Genomic DNA, 22,129 nt, shown 5'->3' with positions numbered 1-22,129 from the left:
CAACAGTACTCATGTTTGGCTCATGTGTTTTTGTTTTAAATTTAGCTCCCACATTTAGTTAACTAGTAATTGTGTTTCACATACTTTATTTTTTATTTAATAAATATTCCCATAAAATTAGGAAAAATATAATTCCCATATTTTTGCACAGTGATGGCATAAAGTCATATTTTTGAAAAATTCCCTTCCATTTACCATTATATGAGTGAATTTGCAAAATGACATTTTTTTGGAATCTAAACAAGGTGTTGAGAATTTCCAACAGGGTGTTGGAGGTATTTGGAAGGTCATTTTGGAAAGAAAAAAATGTCAAAACAAAATTATTATGCAAAATGACAATAAAAAAAGACTATTTTTGCCAAACACCTCTAGAATTTATGATTTTTATTCCTCTTACCCTTCTTAGGGCCCGTTTGGTTGATGGTAATAGGCCAGAAAGGAAAGGAATAGAATGTTAATGGGCCGGATTCTTTTGTTTGGTTGGAAATAACAAGTTTGGAATAGAATTCCATTGTAATGCTTATTCCCCAAAACTAACGGAATAACTTTTCCAATTTTGAGTCAGTGGAATTATAATTCCATTCCACTGCTTATCATCATCTCTCTCCATCATCTGGGTCTTCGTCTTCTTCTCCAACTCGCTCCTTTGTCACCGACTGAGTTCCTCAGGTACGGCTTTTCTCATGCCTGCAATTTATTTATTTATTACTTATTTGCTTTATTTATTTTGATATCTCACTCTCCTCTTGCTCAACCCCTGAAAACCACAAGCAATCCGACACAACCATCTCTCATTCTCACTCTCAGCAAGCAACACACCCAGTCGAAGGTAGCTGCTCGTCCTAGTCGGAGGTCCGTGTCAGAGACACTCTTCTCTTCTTCCTCCTGCTTTTCTAATCTGTTGCAGAGGTACTCTCTCTTTATCTCTCTTTCTATGAATTCAGTAAGAGCACCAAATGTTTGATGGAATGCCTATTTGCATAATTTTTTCTTTTTTTTTTTCGTGTAAAACAAAATGGATCGAATCTATATCACGAGTTTAAGACTTAAACATGTAATTTGCCTGGAGTGGCGTTTTGAGCCATGTATTTTCCATTCTAATGAAAAAAGCATTTGATATTAATGATTATATATGGGCATAACTTGTTAGGTTGTCTGTTACCAGTGGACAAGAACGTGACCATATAATAGCCCATGTCAAATTTTGAAGGTTTGTGTATACACATCAGAAATTTGCTAAAATTTACCAAACAAAATCTAAATTGCTAAAGCATACACACATCAGAAATTTTCCCTCCCTTGCTTTTAATAACTTGTACATAGTAATTTTCTTCACTTCCATCTTCAGCCAGTTGAAAGCATCCTAATATGATGCTATCTGGACGAACCCACCTGATGTCAAAAACATGGTTTTAAAAAATGGTTGAGGCGTACGCCTCGAGGCGCGCCTTGAGGCGAGGCGGTAAAAAAATGCATCTGAGGCGCCGCCTCATAGGGTGGCAGTGAGGTGGACCGAGGTGACCGTGTCTGAGGCGAGGCGGGCTGAGGCGGACTGAGGCGTATGCCTCATGGTTTTGCTCTTTTTTGGCTGTTTTATTGCCTCACACGTGAGGCTTTTTTTATAATAGTGTTTTGGGCTTTTTTTTAAACTAAATGGGCTTAAAATTTGGTCTTATTTTATTAGATTTTAAGTTAAAAAAAACCCTAAGTTTCTTCTCTTTTCCTTCTATTTTCTGATTTCACAGCAATCCCACGGCAGCATCTCCCCTCTCTCTCTCTTTTCTTTCTCCTTCACGGCAGCATCTCCCCTATCTCTAACTTCACAGCAGCCTCTCTCCATCATCCCAGCTCTCCCTCACACTCTTCATTTCTCTCCTTTTCAAGCAAGAAGCTCTCTCCTCTCACTCATCATCTTTTTTTTTTTCACCTCTTTTTCGCAAAGTCAAGGCAACTACCAGCCTTCAATAGTTCAATCTTTTTCTCAAAGTTGATTGTTTTAGAGAGGTAAATAATTTCTTTAATCTTCTCTGTTTTTTGTTTTTCAATTTCCTTAGTTTTTGTTTTAAAGTTGCTGAATTTTTAATTTTATTTTATGCTTTTAGTTGCTGAATATAAGTTGGGAAGGATGAGTAGAAAAGATCCTGCTTGGAAGTATAGTGTTGAAATAGAAGTGCCGGAAAAAGGTGGAAAAAAAGGATACAAGTATTTAAAGTGTAATTTTTGTAGTAAGATATTAAGGGAGGGGTGAAGAGAGTGAAAGAACATCTTGCTTGCACACACAAAGATGTAAAACCATGTCCTAAAGTACCTAAAGAAGTCAAGGATGAGATAAGTCAATGTTTGAAAGACTATGAAAATACAAAATTTATTTCTCAACGAAAGTTTGATGAGGCGGTGGATTGTGGATCCTACTTTGGTGATGGACCTAGTGGTTTTGGTAGTGGCAATCCTTTGGAGGGCGTGAATTCTTGTCCTAGCGGTAGTTCTAGAGGTGTTAGAGGGCCTATGGATCAATTTATGGAGAATAAAGGAGATGATGAAAATGAAAAAAATACCGCTGCCACAAAAATGACTCCAACGAGTGCTAAAGAGCATCGAAATCAAGTATGTTTAGATATTGGGAGATTCTTTTTTGAGAATGGGATCCCATTTAATTGTGCAAGAAGCCCATCATATTTCAATATGTTGCGTTCGATTGGGAATTATGGTCGAGAATTGAAAGCTCCAACAATGCATGAAATAAGGACTTGGATACTAAAAGAAGAAGAGAAGACAACATCCGAAATTGTGAATGAGATCAAAGCAACATGGAAACGAACATCGGTTTCATTATTATCAGATGGTTGGTCAGATATGAGAAATAGGAGTCTGATCAATTTTCTAGTTAACAATCCCTATGGGACTGTTTTTTTGAAAACTATTGATGCATCAGATTGTGTAAAAGATGCACAAAAATTGTTTGAATTGCTTGATGATGTTGTTGAAGAAATTGGTGAAGATATTGTCATTCAGGTGATCACAGATAATGCAAGTGCATACAAGGCAGCTGGAAGATTATTAATGGAGAAGAGAAAAAGTTTGTATTGGACTCCGTGTGCTGCTCATTGTATTGATTTGATGCTTGAGAAAATTGGAGAATTGCTACAACATAAAAATGCTTTGCTTAAAGTAAAGAGAGTTAGAAATTTCATCCATAACCATCCATGGGTGTTGAGTTTAACAAGAAAATTTGCAAAGAAAGATCTTCTTCGACCAGCTGTCACACGATTCTCCACTGCCTTTCTAACTTTAGAAAGTATGCATCAATTGAAGCAACCACTACAAATGATGTTTGTTTCAAAAGAATGGTCAAGTTGTGCATGGGCAAAGAAACCTGAAGGGAAAGCTATGAAGAAAATCATAATGAATGATAATACATTTTGGCCTAGTGTGGTTTATTCCATAAAAACCACAAAGCCCCTTGTGAATGTTTTAAGAATAGTTGATGGTGAGAGGACACCAGCAATGGGATTTATTTATGGTGCTATGGATGAGGCAAAATAAAAGATAGCAAAGAACTTAGATGGAGACGTGTCTTCATATAAGGAGATTTGGGATATCATTGATCAGAAGTGGGAGTTTCAATTGCATCGCGACTTGCATGCAACTGCATATTACTTGAATCCTCGATTCAGATGGAGTCCCAATGTTTCCGAGCATCCAGAGATTAAAACTGGTTTGTATAAGTGCATGGATAGACTCATCAAGGACCAAGAAACATATGTGAAGGTCGATGCCCAACTTGATGAGTATAAATACAAGCGAGGATTGTTTGGCTTCAGATCATCCTTAACATCATACTTAACACGTCCGCCTGGTGAATACTTAAACTTTTATCTCATTTTTTGCTTTATTATAGTTTATATTAATATTATAAAATAAATTATTCATTACTTTGCTTCTTTTTTCATGTCTTTAATTTGTATAGTTGAATGGTGGGACAACTTTGGAGATGAAGTTCCAGAACTCAAGTCATTTGCAACAAGAGTTCTAGGTCTTACTTGTTCAGCATCGGCATGTGAACGTAATTGGAGTACGTTCAAGCAAGTGCACACAAAGAGAAGAAATCGTCTGAGCACAAAAAAGATGAATAGTTTGGTGTACATTATGTACAACAAAAAGTTGAAGCACAAATTTCTTAAGAAATAATCACGAAGAGAGGAAGATGATCCTTTGATTGTTGAAAATGTGTCTTCTGATGATGAATGGGTAGCCAATCCAAATGATGAAGAGGATGGTGATAGTAGAGCAATCAAAGTTGGTGGGGAAATTGAGATTGAGGATGAGGGTGGAAGTTTAGCACCGAGGAAGAGGAAAAGAAATCAAGCACCAATTGAAGTGAATTTGGATGAGGAAGATGAATTTGAAGGAGGAGAAAATGATAGTGAAGATGGAGATGATGGTCGAGCTATACAATTTCATGAGAGTGATGATGAAGAAAGTGAAGAGTTCTTGGAGATTTAATGCATTTATTTATGATTTTAAGACTTATAACTAGAACTTTTATGACTTTGATATGGACTTATGTGTTGTTTGTTATGAATTCTATGAATTTTATGAAATTTCATGAATTTTAGGATATTTTATGAATTTTATTATATTTTAAAAATTTTATTTGTTCTTATAGTTGAGGCGTACGCCTCGTTGCGCCTCGAGGCTTACGCCTCGCGATTTCGCCTTTCAAAACCTTGTTATTCATATTACAAGAGTGAGTGTTTTCTTGAGAGAGTAAGCAAAAGTTTTGTAAGAGAAGAACATTGTTCTTCTTGGGTGTTCTTGCTATATGTATATATATATATCTTTTACTTCTAGCTAGTCTGTCACTTAATAAGGTGTTCTTCTAGTTTATAGCCATGGTGTATGTTGGATCAAATTTCTTCTGGTTTGGACATCGATTATGATATATAATGAGTGTTCTTGCAGGGGAGTATATATATATATATTTATATCTTTTCTTTTCTTTTTTCTAGTCTATTACTTAATATAGAGAAACCAATGGTTGATTAATATAATGGGTTTGACTTGGATTTGATTTTAATAATACTTGTCTTTTTTATATGCCTTCATTTTCTTGACTACTTTATTAATATTTACTTTACTTCAATTTCCTGCAGCTTCCAACACTCATATAAATATGCATTGATTGAATTGAGTGATATATTAGAGTAACAATAAGTTTCAAGGGTGTTGACAGGTGAGACTCTTGACATCTATAGTTTATTGTTATTTATAAGAAATTGCTAGTTGAATATTAAATGGCAACTCATTCTTACATTATATTTGGCTGGGAGGAGAGCAAAACTTGATTAAGTAAAATTATAATACAATGATAGGGACACATTTTTTTCTTACTCATTGAATTATAATTTTTTTTTGGTTAACCGTGAGACTTGTTCTTGAATAATAAGAATATTGTTGGTTTAATTAGTGTTTTGAGTCATCCAATATGTCTAATTTTCTCTGAAGTAGTGGCTATTTCATATTGAGTTTTACAATTAGTTAAGAATATTGGTTATGCAAAATAGTGAATAAATTGACTTTGAAGTCTAAAGATGTGTTCTTTGCTCCTGTTTTAAATATTTATTGTTTAAATTGTTCTTAATATATCCTCAATTAATTACTATAAGAATTTCTTTAGATGACCAAAAAACTCTATTTTTTTCCAAAATAGTGGAGAGAGAGAGAATCAAAACGAAGATAGAGTATTATATACAATCTGTTTATTGTTTAAATATATTTCTTTGTATATATATTTATTTAATAGGGCTTTGCCTTGCAAATAGCATTATTATATACACTATATGATCTTTAAAATGGATTGTTATTTGTTTTGCCTCATGCTCTTGACATTGACACTCGGTGGGACATTTTGAAACAGAGGATTGGGGAGTTTTCTTCTTGTTGTTTTCTGGCTTTTTCTAAATTTTGTTTGACCAAAAGTTTTGATATCTTTCTTTTTTATTTAGGTTTCTTATTTATTTGTATGTGATGATTTATTTGCAATAAGTTGTTTGATTTAGTTATGAAAGTTAGCTTTCTTAGCATTAATTTAGTTATGAGTATATACATGCACTCTTGTATCTATTGGGTTCTCTTTTTATGATGCAAATCAGGTATTTGTGATATTGGATTTTGAAGTGTGATGTGTGAAATTTATGCAAGTTTCCCTTACTACAGTAGCTAGTGACGGCTTGGGGAAGATTAGAAAAGTGTGAACTGGATAATTATGGGTAGAGTTATAGTCAACAAAAAAATGAAAGTCGGATATTTTTATGGTCTCTGTAACTCAACTAAGTTGAATTTTATTTATTGTATTTTTGGATAGGCTTTTGGGTCATAGCAGTATCTAATAGAGCAAAAAAGTGCGTCTGTATAAAGGAAGTTGAAGAGCTATGGAAGCAGGTATAAGTATAACTTAGTACTCTTTTCATGTTAACCTTTTCATCTTTTTTTTTTTTTATCTTTAAGAAGTTGTTCAGGGAAATGTTTTTCAAATAAATGAGGTGTTGCTTTCTATTAGACAATTTTTTTCCATTAAGGATTTTTGAAACCATTTCAATAAAAATTGACCCCTAGTCTAGTTCCTCATCCATGATTTATGAGTTACATGGCATTATATCAAAATATTTATTCAAATCTAACGTAGCGCTTGATATCTATTTTTAAACTTAGTGGATAATGTCTTATTCTGAGTTTGTCTCTTAGCAATAGAACTAGTAATTGATTTGATAATTATGTTTTCCATACCTATTTGAAACTCACCTATTTGAAACTTCCTTACTCGTTATTTTGAAATCTCGTGTTTTGTATATATAAGTCATTTCAACAAATAACAAAAAATATTGACATTCTAACATATAGAGAATAAAAATTGACAGTATAACCTGGACCAGTCCAAAAGAGGCCCAACAATACAAGGACGGCCTTCGGGGCCCTAGCCCACCTGCTCCTTTCGCCAATTGTTGTCTTCTCTCTCTAACAGCGGCACGGGTTCTCAGAGTGAAAGCTCGAGTAGAAGCAAAAATGGCTGATGAGAAAGAAGGGACCGACCTACTGGGTTCTCCAACTTTCAAAGTTCTCGATAATGGCCGCTTCAAGTGTGTTGAGACAGGCCATGAAGTTTTGGACAAAGACAAGGATTACTCCAGCAGCAAACAGTGTCGTTTGGGCCTTATCGACTATGCCGTCTCCCATAATAAGCCTCCTCTTAACGTTTTCAAGCAAGACCCTCTTTCCCGGTATCTGATTTTTCTTTGCCCTGGTTCATCAAGTTCAATTTTTTATTTTTTATGATGCTTCTTTTGGGGTTAGGAAGTGAGAAATCATAAAGCTATTTCATTCGATTTTGCTTTTAATTAAACTTATTGTTAGGAAAATAATATTGCCTCAATGGAAATGGTAAGATAATATTACAACTCTAGACAATATATTACAAATAAATATTGATTGATTAAAAGTGTTACAACTCTATGACAAAAGTTACATGTAAATATAGAGAAAGAGGTAGAAGATGATAGAAATAGAAAATACAACTCTAAGACAAAATATACAAATAAACTAGAAGTAGTATAATGAAAAGATATAGATGAGATTACAACTCTAAAACAAAAGATACATGTAAAAGAGTGAATAATAGAAGAAAAGAAAAGCAATATAATAAAAGAACAAGAATAAGAACAATGAACAAAGAACTCTCACTCACACAACCAAAGTGAAGAGTATTGGGGATCACCAACTTGAACAAGGTTTGAAACCTTTGTCCAAAAGCTTATTTCCCCCTAACTCAAGCACTAAGGGATCTCTCACAGATTTTGGAAATGCTTTCTGGAATAATCAAGCCTCAAGGTGTTTCTAGCCAAGTGCTCTAGCGGATAGAAATTGTGTGTCTTACAAGTGAGCATTAGGCTCCTATTTATAGAGTTTAGAGACACCCTTTGAATTTCAAATTCCACCAACCCCCATGGTTGTTACCAATGATTAATTGGGTGTTTTATGGAATTAAAATAGAGATTTGGGAGTTACTTGGCTGTTGGAAACGTTCAAAATTGGAAAAAACCGAAGTATGGAAAATGGTGTCAGCCGCTCAGGCCGCGGCCTGAAAAACACGAGCCGCGGCCCACGGTTTATTTTTTGCCTATTTTGCCTCTTGAGCCGCGGCCTAAGATGTTTTTTCAGCAACCAATTTTCCAACTTTTCCAAAACGTTCCAAATTCATTCCCACTTGATTTTGTAACTTCCATACACATTATGGGAGTTAAAATCACATCTCTATCAGTCATTTCTCATATGGCTTTAAGAAATTCATCTCAATATTGTGTAACAACAAATCTACACAATAATGGGTGATATTTAGGAGTTACAAATTTGTGATGAATTTGTAACACCAAATATGTTACATGTTTGGATATTTCACATATATCCAAATAATGTAACTCTCTATTATATGTTACAATATGTGACACTCTATGTCACATTTATTTAATCTAAAACATTATATTATAATATAATATAATTTTACATTATATTATAAAATAATATAACACTTATGTGTTTGGAATTTTCTTAGTTCGAAGCTAGTGTGAAATATAACTGGAAACACAGTCAATAAATCCGAGGAACGTATCTGGAAACATATAAATGGAAAACGCTTCCTCAATAAAATAGTTTTGTAAATTGTAACTATCTTTTTGTTTGTATTTATTGAAAATAAATTCAAAGTTCAGAGTTTTGGATTTGGAGTCTGTTGACGCCGTTTTTCGTCAACAGATAAAAGAAGAGAGCACGCAAACAATTAAAGACAATGGCCAAAAGAAACAAACGAATCAAACACACGGTTTTTTACGTGGTTCAGCAGTTGTAATGACCCACTAATCTAGACTAATTGGACCATTATCGAAACTATACATAAAAACTTACATTTTACGAAAATACCATAATTTATTGAGTAACTTGAAAATAAGAGTTATTTACAAAGAAACAGAATACTAAGAAGGATTTTGGGATCCCATTGTCTTTAAAACCAAAACATGATTTAAAAATAAAAGACATTACATAATAATGCGGAAAATACATGTAAAACCATAAAAAAACATAAAAGGAGACTACATCCTCGAATCGATAACGCTCGGCCCCTTGACTCCATTCATCATCGATACACATCCTCCCAAGCATCACGAATCTTACCGCCTCTAAGCTTATTTTCCTGCACATAAACAGAAAGGAGTGAGCCTAATGCCCAGCAAGGAAAAACCTAACACATAGTCATATACACAATTTCATAAGAAAACATAAAGACTTAACATAATACATATAACATACACTTATTATAATGGCCATTATTACTTGGGGTCCCATAGACTAAACAAGCATATGCCCATGGGGTTAATGGGGTCCTACTAGCTAAGTAGGTCATATGCCCATAACCCATTTGGGGTCTTGTTAGTCATATGGGTCATATGCCCAAGCCTACATACACATATACATATCATAACACTTTTAATAACATAAACATATAGATAACATAAGCACATAACATATTAATTCTAGCCTATTTTCCTTACCAAAGTTACCGGGATAAAATGGACTGAGTTAGGACTTTTGGAACACTCCTAAAACCACAATGAACAAGGGTGAGTCTAAAGAAAGGAGATGAAATGAAAGAGAATAGGAAGACTAAACCATTAAACGAAAATATGCTTACCACCACTTAAGTGCTTAAGAACTTGGATTCCCTAACCAAAATAAGAATAAGGTTAGGGGACTGAGTAGAAGGTTTTGAGAAAAGAAATAACATAGAATACAGAAAGGACTAGAGTTTTGGGTTTACCTCAAAGATTGCAAGATCAATCTAACATCTACCGAAATACTATAGCACTCACTTACTTCCCAAGTGTTTGATAAGCTTATGATGTTTAAGCTTATAGTTTTTCCCCAAACCAAGTGTTTACACTCTCTCACTCACTTAACACTAGCAGCCTCTGAACTTAGAGCAAATGGTGAATAATGGCTGGGTACTAGGTCCTATTTATAGAGTTTGGGAATGAAAATATCTTGATTTTACTTGAATAAAAATAATGGCTTTTTAGGTGAAAATCATTTGAATAATCGTTCAGCAGAGGCTGAAGACTCGTTCAGAAGATGCTGGACTGTTGAAGGAGTTTGAATGGCTGAAGGGAAAAGAATTCAAATGTATTTGAATTCATCCTGGTGGAGGCGATATATCGCCCCCTATAGGCGATATATCGCCTGGACCTTTGTTCCCGAGGCGACCGTGCATCGATTCGTGTTTTCCGTATCTACGTGCTGCGACATATCGCCCCCTATAGCTGCGATATATCGGCATACGCTGAATATTTAAACACGAATTTACACATTTTTAGCTGAGTTTGAATGGAGTAAACAGCCTTGACTAAGCCCTCAACGTGCTCAAAGCTGTTGACTGACCCTATACATTCAAACTTTTACCCTTATTTAATTTAATCCTCAAAAATACTAAATCCTTAATTACCATTCAAAACATGTGCTTAAAATCCTATTGGTTGATGTCTAAACCTTATAATATAATAATATATTCCTTAATATCAGACACATTAATCAAACCTTAGGTTATACTTAATATTCTTAAACTATAGGTTAAACTTAGAAAATCTATAAGTACTACTATGAGTGTCCAAATAACTCCCGGTCTGAACCAAAAATCCAAAGTAACAATGATAACACTCAACATACTATAATACTACTAAACAATTAGGTAAGTAAAGTTCTTGGACTCTACAATTCTCCCCTACTAAAAAGAATTTCGTCCTCGAAATTTACTTACCAAATAATTCCGGATACCGGCTCTGCATGTCCTCTTCCAACTCCCACGTTGCCTCGCGTTCAGAACTATTGCTCCATAGGACTTTAACTATAGGAAAGCTCTTGGACCGTAACTGCTTCATCCCCCTATCTAGGATGCTAACCGGTCGTTCCTCGTAACTTAAGTCTTTCTGGAGTGCTATGGTATCGTACTTGAGGACGTGAGATGGGTCTGACACATACTTGCGTAACATCGAGATGTGGAAGACGTTGTGACTATCGGCTAGTGCTGGCGGTAGGGCTAGTCTATACGCAACTGGTCCCACTTTGTCCAATATCTCAAAAGGACCTAAGAATCGGGGACTGAGCTTGCCTTTCTTCCCGAACCGCTTGACACCCTTCATAGGAGATATCTTCAGGAAGACTTGATCTCCAACTTGGAACTCCACATCGCGTCTCTTGGTATCTGCATAGCTTTTCTGTCGGCTTTGAGCAGCAAGCATACGCTGTCTAATAAGCGTTACTGCTTCTTGAGCTTGCCTAACAGCTTCGGGCCCTAGAAGCTGCCTTTCTCCTACCTCGTCCCAGTGCAACGGTGATCGGCACCTTCTTCCATATAGCAACTCATAAGGTGCCATCTCGATCGTCGACTGGTAGCTATTGTTGTACGAGAACTCGATCAGCGGTAAGTACTTGTTCCACGATCCTCCGAAGTCAAGTACACATGCGCGTAGCATATCCTCTAAAATCTGAATCGTACGCTCTGACTGCCCATCTGTCTGAGGATGGAAAGCTGTACTAAGACTTAACTTAGTACCCATGGCTTTCTGTAAGCTTCTCCAAAATCTTGACGTAAACACTGATCCTCTATCTGATACTATCGTCTTGGGGATTCCATGCAATCGTACAATCTCTTGGATGTAGATGTCTGCATATTGGTCTGCCGTATAAGAAGTCTTAACAGGCAGAAAATGAGCCGACTTGGTTAGTCTATCTATGACTATCCAAGCAGAATCATGCTGCTTATTTGTCTTTGGCAGACCCGTCACGAAGTCCATGGCTATATCGTCCCACTTCCACTCCGGTATGCTAAGCGGTTGCAATAATCCTGCAGGCCGCTGATGCTCCGCCTTCACTTGCTGGCATACCAGACACTTAGATACATATTCTGCTATGTCCTTCTTCATCCCTGGCCACCAATAGACTGCCTTGATGTCATGAGTCATCTTGGTAGACCCTGGATGAACCGAGTATGGGGTGTTGTGCTCTTCTTCTAGGATCGTCTTCTTAATACTTTGATCGTCTGGCACGCATACCCGATCCTTATATCTCAATAAACCTTGACTGGATATTGAGAAATCTGTAGTCTTGCCTTCTCTGACTGCATCCATGTGCGTTGCTAGTGAATCATCATGTCTCTGACCATTCCGTATGTCTTCTAGCATATTCGATTGGATAGACAAGTTAGCCAACTTGCCTACAACCACTTCTATTCCGGCACTGATAAGCTCCTGCTGTAGTGGCTTTTCTATTCCGGATAAGGCTGCTAAGTTCCCATAACTTTTTCGGCTAAGTGCATCGGCAACTACGTTTGCCTTCCCCGGGTGGTATAGGATTTCGCAGTCGTAATCCTTTACTAATTCCAACCACCGGCGCTGCCTCATGTTAAGCTCCTTCTGAGTGAAGAAGTATTTTAAACTTTTGTGGTCCGTATAAATCTCGCACCGTTCTCCGTAAAGATAATGGCGCCAGATTTTTAACGCAAAGACCACCGCTGCCAACTCCATATCGTGAGTTGGATAGCGTTGTTCATACTCCTTTAACTGACGTGACGCGTAGGCTATCACCTTGTCATTTTGCATCAGTACGCATCCCAATCCTAACTTTGATGCATCACAGTAGACAACGAACTTGTCGTTGGGTGTTGGGACACTAAGTACTGGTGTTGAGCAAAGCTTATCCTTAAGCAACTGGAAGCTTTCCTCACACTTATCATTCCAGTTAAACTTTTGTTGCTTCCGGGTCAGGTTGGTGAGTGGAGTGGCTATTTTAGAAAAGCCCTCTACAAACTTTCTATAGTAACCTGCTAGCCCTAAGAAGCTTCTTACTTCCGACGCGTTCTTTGGTCTAGGCCAATCTTTCACGGCCTCTACCTTCGATGGATCTACTGCAACTCCGTCTTTCGATATGATGTGCCCGAGGAACGCCACTTGTGAGAGCCAAAACTCGCATTTCTTGAACTTCGCGTAGAGTTGGTGCTCCTTCAATCGCGTCAAAATTATCCTCAAGTGTTCCTCGTGGTCCACTTCATCCTTGGAGTAAATTAAAATGTCGTCGATGAACACAACGACGAATTTATCCAAGTAGTCCTTGAAGACCCTATTCATTAAGTCCATAAACGCGGCTGGCGCGTTAGTAAGACCAAAAGACATAACCAAGAACTCGTAATGTCCATAACGAGTCCTAAAGGCTGTCTTAGGAATATCTTCCCCCTTTACCTTGAGCTGATGATACCCGGACCGTAAATCGATCTTAGAGAATACAGTCGCGCCTCGGAGTTGATCAAACAAATCATCAATCCGAGGTAGTGGGTATTTGTTCTTAATCGTTACTTTATTCAGCTCACGGTAGTCTATGCACATGCGCATACTTCCGTCCTTCTTTTTCACGAATAGTACCGGAGCTCCCCATGGTGAATGGCTTGGCCTAATGAAACCCAAGTCTAGGAGTTCTTGTAGCTGCGTCTTTAACTCCTTGAGTTCCGTAGGTGCCATCCGGTATGGTGCCTTAGAGATAGGCTCGGTGCCCGGTACTAATTCTATCGTGAAGTCTATTTCTCTAGTTGGCGGCAATCCTGGCAAGTCATCGGGGAAAACTTCTGGAAATTCTTGTATGACTCGAACATCTCCAACTTTGAGTGATGTCTCCTTCTCCACATTCGTGATGTTGGCTAAGAATGCTTGACATCCTTTCTCCATCATTCTCTGAGCTTTGAGAGATGATACTAACGGTGTGCGTAGTCCTGAAGCTTGTCCCATGAAGCACAGTTTCTGGCCGTCAGGAGTATCGAATGTCACCTTCTTGCGTCTGCAGTCGATCGTTGCGCCATGCCGTGCTAGCCAATCCATGCCTAGTATGACGTCGAAGTCTTTGATCACCAGCTCTATCAGGTCTCCTTCTAGTTCCTTGTCCTCAATCTTGATTGGTACGCCTCGTACAATTCGTGATGATAGAACTACTTTGCCCGAAGGCAACTCGGTTGCAAACCTAGTTCTAAATCTTTCACTAGGTTTGTCTAGTTTATCTATCATTCCTAACGAAATATACGAATGGGTGGCTCCCGAATCAAATAATACATGACATAATTTATTGAGGATGGAAACCTGACCTGTGACCACCTTGTTGCTAGCATCCGCCTCTCCTTGGGTTAAAGCAAAAACCCGAGCAGGAACCATCTTTTCGTCCTTCTTTCCTTCCGGCTTTTGCTGAGGACAGTCTCTTTTACGATGCCCTTCTTGACCACAGTTGAAACACTCCTTGGTGTTGGCACGGCATTCTCCAGGATGCTTCTTCTGACATTTGGCACATGGCGGGTATTCCACGTAGCCCGACCTATTTCCCCCATTACTTGGTCGTGCCCTTTTATTGTTGTCGGCTTGCTTGTTGTCAGGATGCCTTCTCTTCTGTCCGTTACCGTTGTTGTTGGACTGACTGTTGCTGGACTGATTTTTGTTCCGACTGGCCTGAGGTTGGCTCTGCTGCCTAGGTTCCGGCTTGCTGGCTTCTTCTTTGCTCACGTTGGCTTGCAACCTTTCTACTTCAATTGCCGTCTCAAGAACGTCGGCATATGAAGTGTTTCCCGGGTTTGCTAGTTTAACCCCCATCTCGATCTTCGGGCGAAGTCCTCTAACAAACTTGTTCACCCTTAGATAGTCGGTTGGAACCAACTCTGCTGCGAACTTTGCTAAGCGATCGAACTGACGAGCATATTCCGCCACTGTTAAGTTCCCTTGCTTCAGATTGGTGAACTCCTCAACTCTCGTAGCAAGCACTGCTGAATTGTAGTACTTCTTGTGGAAGAGCTCCACAAATCGGGTCCACGTCATAGTGGCAGCATCGTGGGATTGCTGGACCAAATCCCACCATATCCTGGCATCTTTCTTGAGTAAAGATGAGACGCAGGATATGCGGTCTGCATTACTAAGGTTCATGTGAGCTAGGATCGGCTCCACATTCCTTAGCCATTCTTCTGCTTCAAAGGGGTCCGTAGTCCCTTCGAAGTTCGGAGCGTGCTGCTTGCGGAACCTCTCGTACACTGGCTCCATGTGCTGAACAGGATAAGGAGCGTAGTTCGTCATAGGCCATCCCCCATACGGACCAACTTGTTGGGGTGCTGGGGCCATTGGCTGTGGCTGCGGCTGCGGCTGTGGCGGAGGCTGAGGCTGAGATTGAGCCTGTTGGCGTTGTTGCTGCAGAAGTTCCTTGACTTGCTGTCGTAGTCTGGCAATCTCTGCAGTGTTGTCAGCTGGCTGTGCCGGTGCGTTGCGGCGAGCAGTAACACGTACTCTCCTTCGGCGAACGGTAGGGACCGCATTGGTCGCTGGAACATCGTTGGAAGCGTTCCCGTTGGTGCGAGCAGATCTTCGGAGAGACATCGTAGCAGAGTTCTAACAGTTAAAAGAAACATGTTAGAACTTTTTCCTAATAGGCTCTAAGGCAAAAACTTATTCTAAAACAAACATATCTCGGACCTATTTATTATGACTTTTTATGAAAAATTATATAGGTCTTTATTTATTATTAGAGTGGGTTTCTATACTTAGAAAAACAAGTCATATTTATTTTCTAAGTGTGTTTCTAATCATCCTATATGACTTAATTCTCAGGCTCGAAACTTATCTTTGTTCCAAAGTTAACCATATTGAGGGAGGGCTGGGATCAGTAAAATCGTTCCCACTACTAAGGCCCCCTAACTCTCAACAAGGAAACCAGGTTCATTGATTCGTATCCACCCTCACCGAACTCAGTCATTATTCATTTTATTTAGTATTTATTATGATTGTGAAAAAAATTTCAAACTCACACATGATATTCAAATAGCATGTTTATTCATTTGGAAAACAATTTCACTTATTACAATCATAACATAAAAGTAAATAAAACAAATAAAAACTACTAATCTAAAAATCGGGATCTTCTACATCCGATCCGTCATCTAACATATCATCATCTATAGCCTCATAGTCATCATTATCATGAGCATCAAAATGCCCTCTAGGAAGGTTTGTGAGAATCCTATTCTTTTGCTCCTTGGTGAATTGAAATTCAAATTTTGCGGTGAACCTAACTAAGAGGAAATAGTATCTCATTGCTAATGGTGATTCATCCTCATCATTCATTTCTTCCCATATTTCTTCTAAGGCTGCTATTACAGGATGGAAATCTTTAAACAACCTAATCACTAATACATATTGTTCTGTTGATCTTAGCATTATTTGTTTAGCCTCTTGAAGGCCACCTATTGCTTGGTGAAACAAAAGCAACCTTCGTGTAATCCTTTCTAAGGCTCCTACGGTGTTTCTTGGTTCCCTTATTCTTTTTAAGGCCTTAATGGCTCGGATATCTTGGTAGGTTAAAGCTCCATTCATTTTTAACTGAAACATAAACACTAAAGTTGTTAGCTATACACATAGACAAAGTAACTTGTAACTTGTAACTTAAACACTTACTTGGCGGTCCGATTCGGAGCTTTGAGCATGTGTATCGAGGAGAACTTCATGCGAAGGAACCGTTTTCTCTGATACCAACTGTAATGACCCACTAATCTAGACTAATTGGACCATTATCGAAACTATACATAAAAACTTACATTTTACGAAAATACCATAATTTATTGAGTAACTTGAAAATAAGAGTTATTTACAAAGAAACAGAATACTAAGAAGGATTTTGGGATCCCATTGTCTTTAAAACCAAAACATGATTTAAAAATAAAAGACATTACATAATAATGCGGAAAATACATGTAAAACCATAAAAAAACATAAAAGGAGACTACATCCTCGAATCGATAACGCTCGGCCCCTTGACTCCATTCATCATCGATACACATCCTCCCAAGCATCACGAATCTTACCGCCTCTAAGCTTATTTTCCTGCACATAAACAGAAAGGAGTGAGCCTAATGCCCAGCAAGGAAAAACCTAACACATAGTCATATACACAATTTCATAAGAAAACATAAAGACTTAACATAATACATATAACATACACTTATTATAATGGCCATTATTACTTGGGGTCCCATAGACTAAACAAGCATATGCCCATGGGGTTAATGGGGTCCTACTAGCTAAGTAGGTCATATGCCCATAACCCATTTGGGGTCTTGTTAGTCATATGGGTCATATGCCCAAGCCTACATACACATATACATATCATAACACTTTTAATAACATAAACATATAGATAACATAAGCACATAACATATTAATTCTAGCCTATTTTCCTTACCAAAGTTACCGGGATAAAATGGACTGAGTTAGGACTTTTGGAACACTCCTAAAACCACAATGAACAAGGGTGAGTCTAAAGAAAGGAGATGAAATGAAAGAGAATAGGAAGACTAAACCATTAAACGAAAATATGCTTACCACCACTTAAGTGCTTAAGAACTTGGATTCCCTAACCAAAATAAGAATAAGGTTAGGGGACTGAGTAGAAGGTTTTGAGAAAAGAAATAACATAGAATACAGAAAGGACTAGAGTTTTGGGTTTACCTCAAAGATTGCAAGATCAATCTAACATCTACCGAAATACTATAGCACTCACTTACTTCCCAAGTGTTTGATAAGCTTATGATGTTTAAGCTTATAGTTTTTCCCCAAACCAAGTGTTTACACTCTCTCACTCACTTAACACTAGCAGCCTCTGAACTTAGAGCAAATGGTGAATAATGGCTGGGTACTAGGTCCTATTTATAGAGTTTGGGAATGAAAATATCTTGATTTTACTTGAATAAAAATAATGGCTTTTTAGGTGAAAATCATTTGAATAATCGTTCAGCAGAGGCTGAAGACTCGTTCAGAAGATGCTGGACTGTTGAAGGAGTTTGAATGGCTGAAGGGAAAAGAATTCAAATGTATTTGAATTCATCCTGGTGGAGGCGATATATCGCCCCCTATAGGCGATATATCGCCTGGACCTTTGTTCCCGAGGCGACCGTGCATCGATTCGTGTTTTCCGTATCTACGTGCTGCGACATATCGCCCCCTATAGCTGCGATATATCGGCATACGCTGAATATTTAAACACGAATTTACACATTTTTAGCTGAGTTTGAATGGAGTAAACAGCCTTGACTAAGCCCTCAACGTGCTCAAAGCTGTTGACTGACCCTATACATTCAAACTTTTACCCTTATTTAATTTAATCCTCAAAAATACTAAATCCTTAATTACCATTCAAAACATGTGCTTAAAATCCTATTGGTTGATGTCTAAACCTTATAATATAATAATATATTCCTTAATATCAGACACATTAATCAAACCTTAGGTTATACTTAATATTCTTAAACTATAGGTTAAACTTAGAAAATCTATAAGTACTACTATGAGTGTCCAAATAACTCCCGGTCTGAACCAAAAATCCAAAGTAACAATGATAACACTCAACATACTATAATACTACTAAACAATTAGGTAAGTAAAGTTCTTGGACTCTACAGCAGTTAAATCTGCCTAGTCCACGAGTCTCTGTTATTAATCTCAAGATTATCTCTGAACAATTCTTTAGCATGAATTCTCCAGAGTTTCTCTCAAGGATCAGAATTTTCGGTCCTTTACAATGGTTCATGACTTCTCTATTTATAGAGAAGGATGCAGAATACTATCCCACATATTTTGGGTAGTTACTCTTTTGTGAATAAAAATAAATGGCTTTAAATGCCAATAATCAGATATAAAAGGAAACGTCCCCCAAAGATCAGGAAACGCATAACTGACTAAATAATATCCCACGATTCTTGGGGATTTATATCAATAAATGAGGATTACTTCTCATGCTTACAATACTTGTAGATATTCAAGGTGGTCATAGCGTATCTCCATGGCTTCAGCATCTCAGGTTTCACGTCATTGTGCGAGCCACTGACATCTCCCGAGCTAACATTGCTTTCGAGATAGTACATCGAGCTCGATATCCCTGCTCTGAAGTTGTTCCTGAAGATGAGGGGCTCTCAGAGCTACCTTTCGAGATCGAGATCATTTCGAGGTCACTACATTCGAGGTCATGTATCATACTTTGCAGGCTTCGATTTACAATCGTAGAGCATACCCTAACCCTCACGAAACCATTTAACGCGAACTCAGCTTTCGAGGTCATATTTACTATGGCTCGAAATCTGGGTATAACAGAGTCAGTTTTATTGATATTCTTTTGGCATTTGAGTGTGAATTATGTATAGTAACTCCTTTTGTGCGTGTGAGTTTATGAAATTTGATGTTGCCCAAAATGTGTATAATTAAGATATATGTTATGAATTTTGTATAAACAGAGGAAATGGAAACACAAAAGCTAAAACCCAATGGCATGGTTGAAGAAGTGGGTGAGGAAATTACCCCAGAAGGGTCTAAGCATGGCAAAGATGTTGAGAAAAAAAAGAACAAGAAGAAGAAGAAGAAAAAGAAAAACAAGAAGGACAAGCCTGTTGAGGAGATTATATCTGAAATCAGAGAGTCTTCTGGTGTAGAAAGTGATTTAGAAGAGGCTGACTTTTGGATGCCTCCTTTGGGAGAACGTTGGGACTTCGATGATGGCGGCAACCGGTGGGGTTCAGATTCAGAGTCAGAGTCAGAGCATGAAGGTGATGTCGTTGATGAAAATGGTAAGATTCACATTCATTTGAATTGATGGTTTGAAAGCTTTGTATACTTTGTTTTGTTATCTGCTTGGAAATATTGTTCAGCTACCAAAATGTAAGTACCTTGTATTCTAATGTGTCTACTTGATGTAACTTCTTTGGTAATTGCATCAGATGAGGCTTGTGCTATAAATCCATTTGTAATTGGTTCAAGTTCAATTGAGATTTTAAATTATGTCAAACCCCTTGTGCTGTTCCTATATATCCATGTTTTTAATGCATCTATTATTTGAAGACAGAGATAACCTTTACATCACATGGCTTTTGGAGCCAACTCCATTCTTTAATTAGTTTCCCTTCCCTGCATACATTTGATGTTCATCAAGGATTTTAGGATGATTGAATAGGGAAAAGTGGGTCTTTGTAAACTGTTGATATGTTAGAATGACCCAACCAATCTGGAAAAATACGGTACTTTGGTCTGCATGGTTTTTGGAGGTGATTTGATCTTACTTTTGTGGGCTGACTCGTGAGAGAACTGTTTTCAATTCTATTACCCATCAAATATTATTTTGCACAAAGTATGAAGTTTCGTCCCTTATCCTGAAAATGCATTTTCCTTCTGATGGTAACTTCCTTCTCCAGGTGATGCAGTTGAAGATGATGATGATGATGATTGTAAGGAGTCGGAAGAAATTTCGACGCGGTATGTTGCCTCATAATCTGTGTTGTTTTATACCTTCAGTATTGCTTCTCGATTGTAGTTTAAGTTGATGCATAAAACTCTTTTGTTCAATCTATTAATTTATTATCATGTTCTGCAGAACCAAAAGAATGTCCATAGAGATTGGACCGAGCAACTTTGCCTCAAGAAAGAAGAAGATTAAGAAGAATACTGAGAGTTGATATTCTGTATTTTCATAGCTTAAATTATTTAATTTCTGGTGTAAAACTTTTTCTTATTGACAGAAGGAATCAGAAAATTGTATTGTATTCCTTAGACCAAAAGGGTACACGGTACAGGGTATTTATAATACAAGGAAAACAGGTACAAAAGGGACCCTTGTCCATACAACAGCCAATAGAAATAAAGGACTAAAACAGAGAAATAATAAGGAAAAAGGCAGTAGTAAATTCTATTGTTTAACAGCCCCCCGCAAACACACGGTGCTAGGAAGAACCGTGAGTTTGGTTCGCAATTCTTGAAACCGAGACGTGACTAAAGGTTTGGTGAGGCAGTCGGCAACCTGGTTGTCTAAAGGAGTGAAGCAGAGTTGAAGGTGCCCAGTTTTCACCTTTTCCCGAACAAAGTGATAGTCAATTTCGACGTGCTTTGTGCGAGCGTGAAGTACAGGATTTGAGGCAAGATGTAGGGTGCTCATATTATCACAGTGAAGGGTCGGTGATGCCTTGAGGGGGAAGCCGAGTTCAGTCAGAAGAGATTGAATCCAAAATAATTTAGCTGCGCCATTTGCTAAGGCACGATATTCAGACTCGGTACTGGACCGAGAAACAACTTTCTGCTTCGCGGAGGACCAGGAAATAAGATTCAGACCAAAGAAGACACAGTAAGCACTTGTACTACGTCGATCATCGGGGCAAGAGGCCCAATCTGTGTCCGTAAAACAGTGGAGCTCAGGGTGCATATCCGGTTGCAAGAGTGTACCAAGGTGAGGAGTACCTTTGAGGTAACGAAGGACTCTCTTGGCTGCTTGAAAGTGAACATCAGTGGGAGCATGAAGAAATTGACATAACTTGTTGACTGTAAAGGAGATATCTGGGCGAGTGAGAGTACAGTATTGCAAAGCGCCAACCAAACTGCGAAACAGTGTAGGATCCGAAAGCAACTGACCATCATACAGAGATATGGGAGCTAAAGCCATTGGAGTGGCCACTGGTTTTGAATCCAGCAGCTGAGTCTTCGTGAGGAGGTCCCGTATGTACTTGGTCTGTGATAAATGAAGGCCTCGAGGAGAGTGGTGAACCTGAATACCAAGAAAAAAATGAAGAGGTCCAAGATCCTTAACCGCAAACTTGGTGTTCAGGAAAGATAATAAGTTGGCAAGAACCACATCAGAGGAGCCTGTAAGGATAATGTCGTCGACATAAATGAGCAGGATGAGGATGGCTCCGTTTTTCCTGTAAATAAACAGGGATGCATCGGCTTGAGAAGCAACAAAACCCCATTCAAGTACAGCAGTGCTTAACTTGAGAAACCAAGCGCGGGGCGATTGTTTTAACCCATAAAGGGACTTTGACAGCTTGCAAACATGAAGAGGAGAAGAAGAATCCACAAATCCCGACGGCTGTTTCATGTATACGGTTTCAGCGAGATCACCATGGAGGAACGCATTTTGAATATCAAGTTGCTTGATGGACCAGCTGAAAGACACGGCCAGAGAGAGCACAAGCCGAATGGAATTCGGTTTT

The 22,129-nt window shown here is 38.1% G+C and overlaps 2 protein-coding genes across 5 annotated transcripts; both read left to right on the top strand.

The window, feature by feature from the left end:
- The first annotated feature begins 456 nt into the window (after nucleotides 1-456).
- LOC133817195 (ATP-dependent RNA helicase drs1-like) lies at nucleotides 457-20,656 on the top strand. Of its 4 annotated transcripts, XM_062249628.1 has the most exons (6): nucleotides 457-669; nucleotides 772-909; nucleotides 6,918-7,277; nucleotides 19,394-19,723; nucleotides 20,345-20,405; nucleotides 20,524-20,656. In XM_062249628.1, the coding sequence occupies exons 3-6, from the start codon at nucleotides 7,070-7,072 to the stop codon at nucleotides 20,603-20,605; spliced, it is 681 nt and encodes a 226-aa protein (XP_062105612.1). In that variant the 5' UTR covers nucleotides 457-669; nucleotides 772-909; nucleotides 6,918-7,069; the 3' UTR covers nucleotides 20,606-20,656. The 4 variants fall into 4 exon arrangements, with proteins under 4 accessions (XP_062105612.1, XP_062105615.1, XP_062105614.1 ...); XM_062249631.1 differs by lacking the exon at nucleotides 6,918-7,277 and having other exon boundaries at nucleotides 461-669; nucleotides 808-909; XM_062249630.1 differs by lacking the exon at nucleotides 6,918-7,277 and having other exon boundaries at nucleotides 461-669.
- LOC133813893 (uncharacterized) lies at nucleotides 2,126-4,503 on the top strand. Its single transcript, XM_062246926.1, has 5 exons — nucleotides 2,126-2,213; nucleotides 2,306-3,534; nucleotides 3,610-3,856; nucleotides 3,968-4,063; nucleotides 4,253-4,503. The coding sequence occupies exons 1-5, from the start codon at nucleotides 2,126-2,128 to the stop codon at nucleotides 4,501-4,503; spliced, it is 1,911 nt and encodes a 636-aa protein (XP_062102910.1).
- Nucleotides 20,657-22,129: the final 1,473 nt, after the last annotated feature.

Source organism: Humulus lupulus, chromosome 2, assembly GCF_963169125.1.
Source record: "Humulus lupulus chromosome 2, drHumLupu1.1, whole genome shotgun sequence".
NCBI lineage: Eukaryota > Viridiplantae > Streptophyta > Magnoliopsida > Rosales > Cannabaceae > Humulus > Humulus lupulus.
The sequence above is the reverse complement of the archived record's forward strand: the minus strand, read 5'-3'. Positions and strand labels throughout refer to the sequence as shown.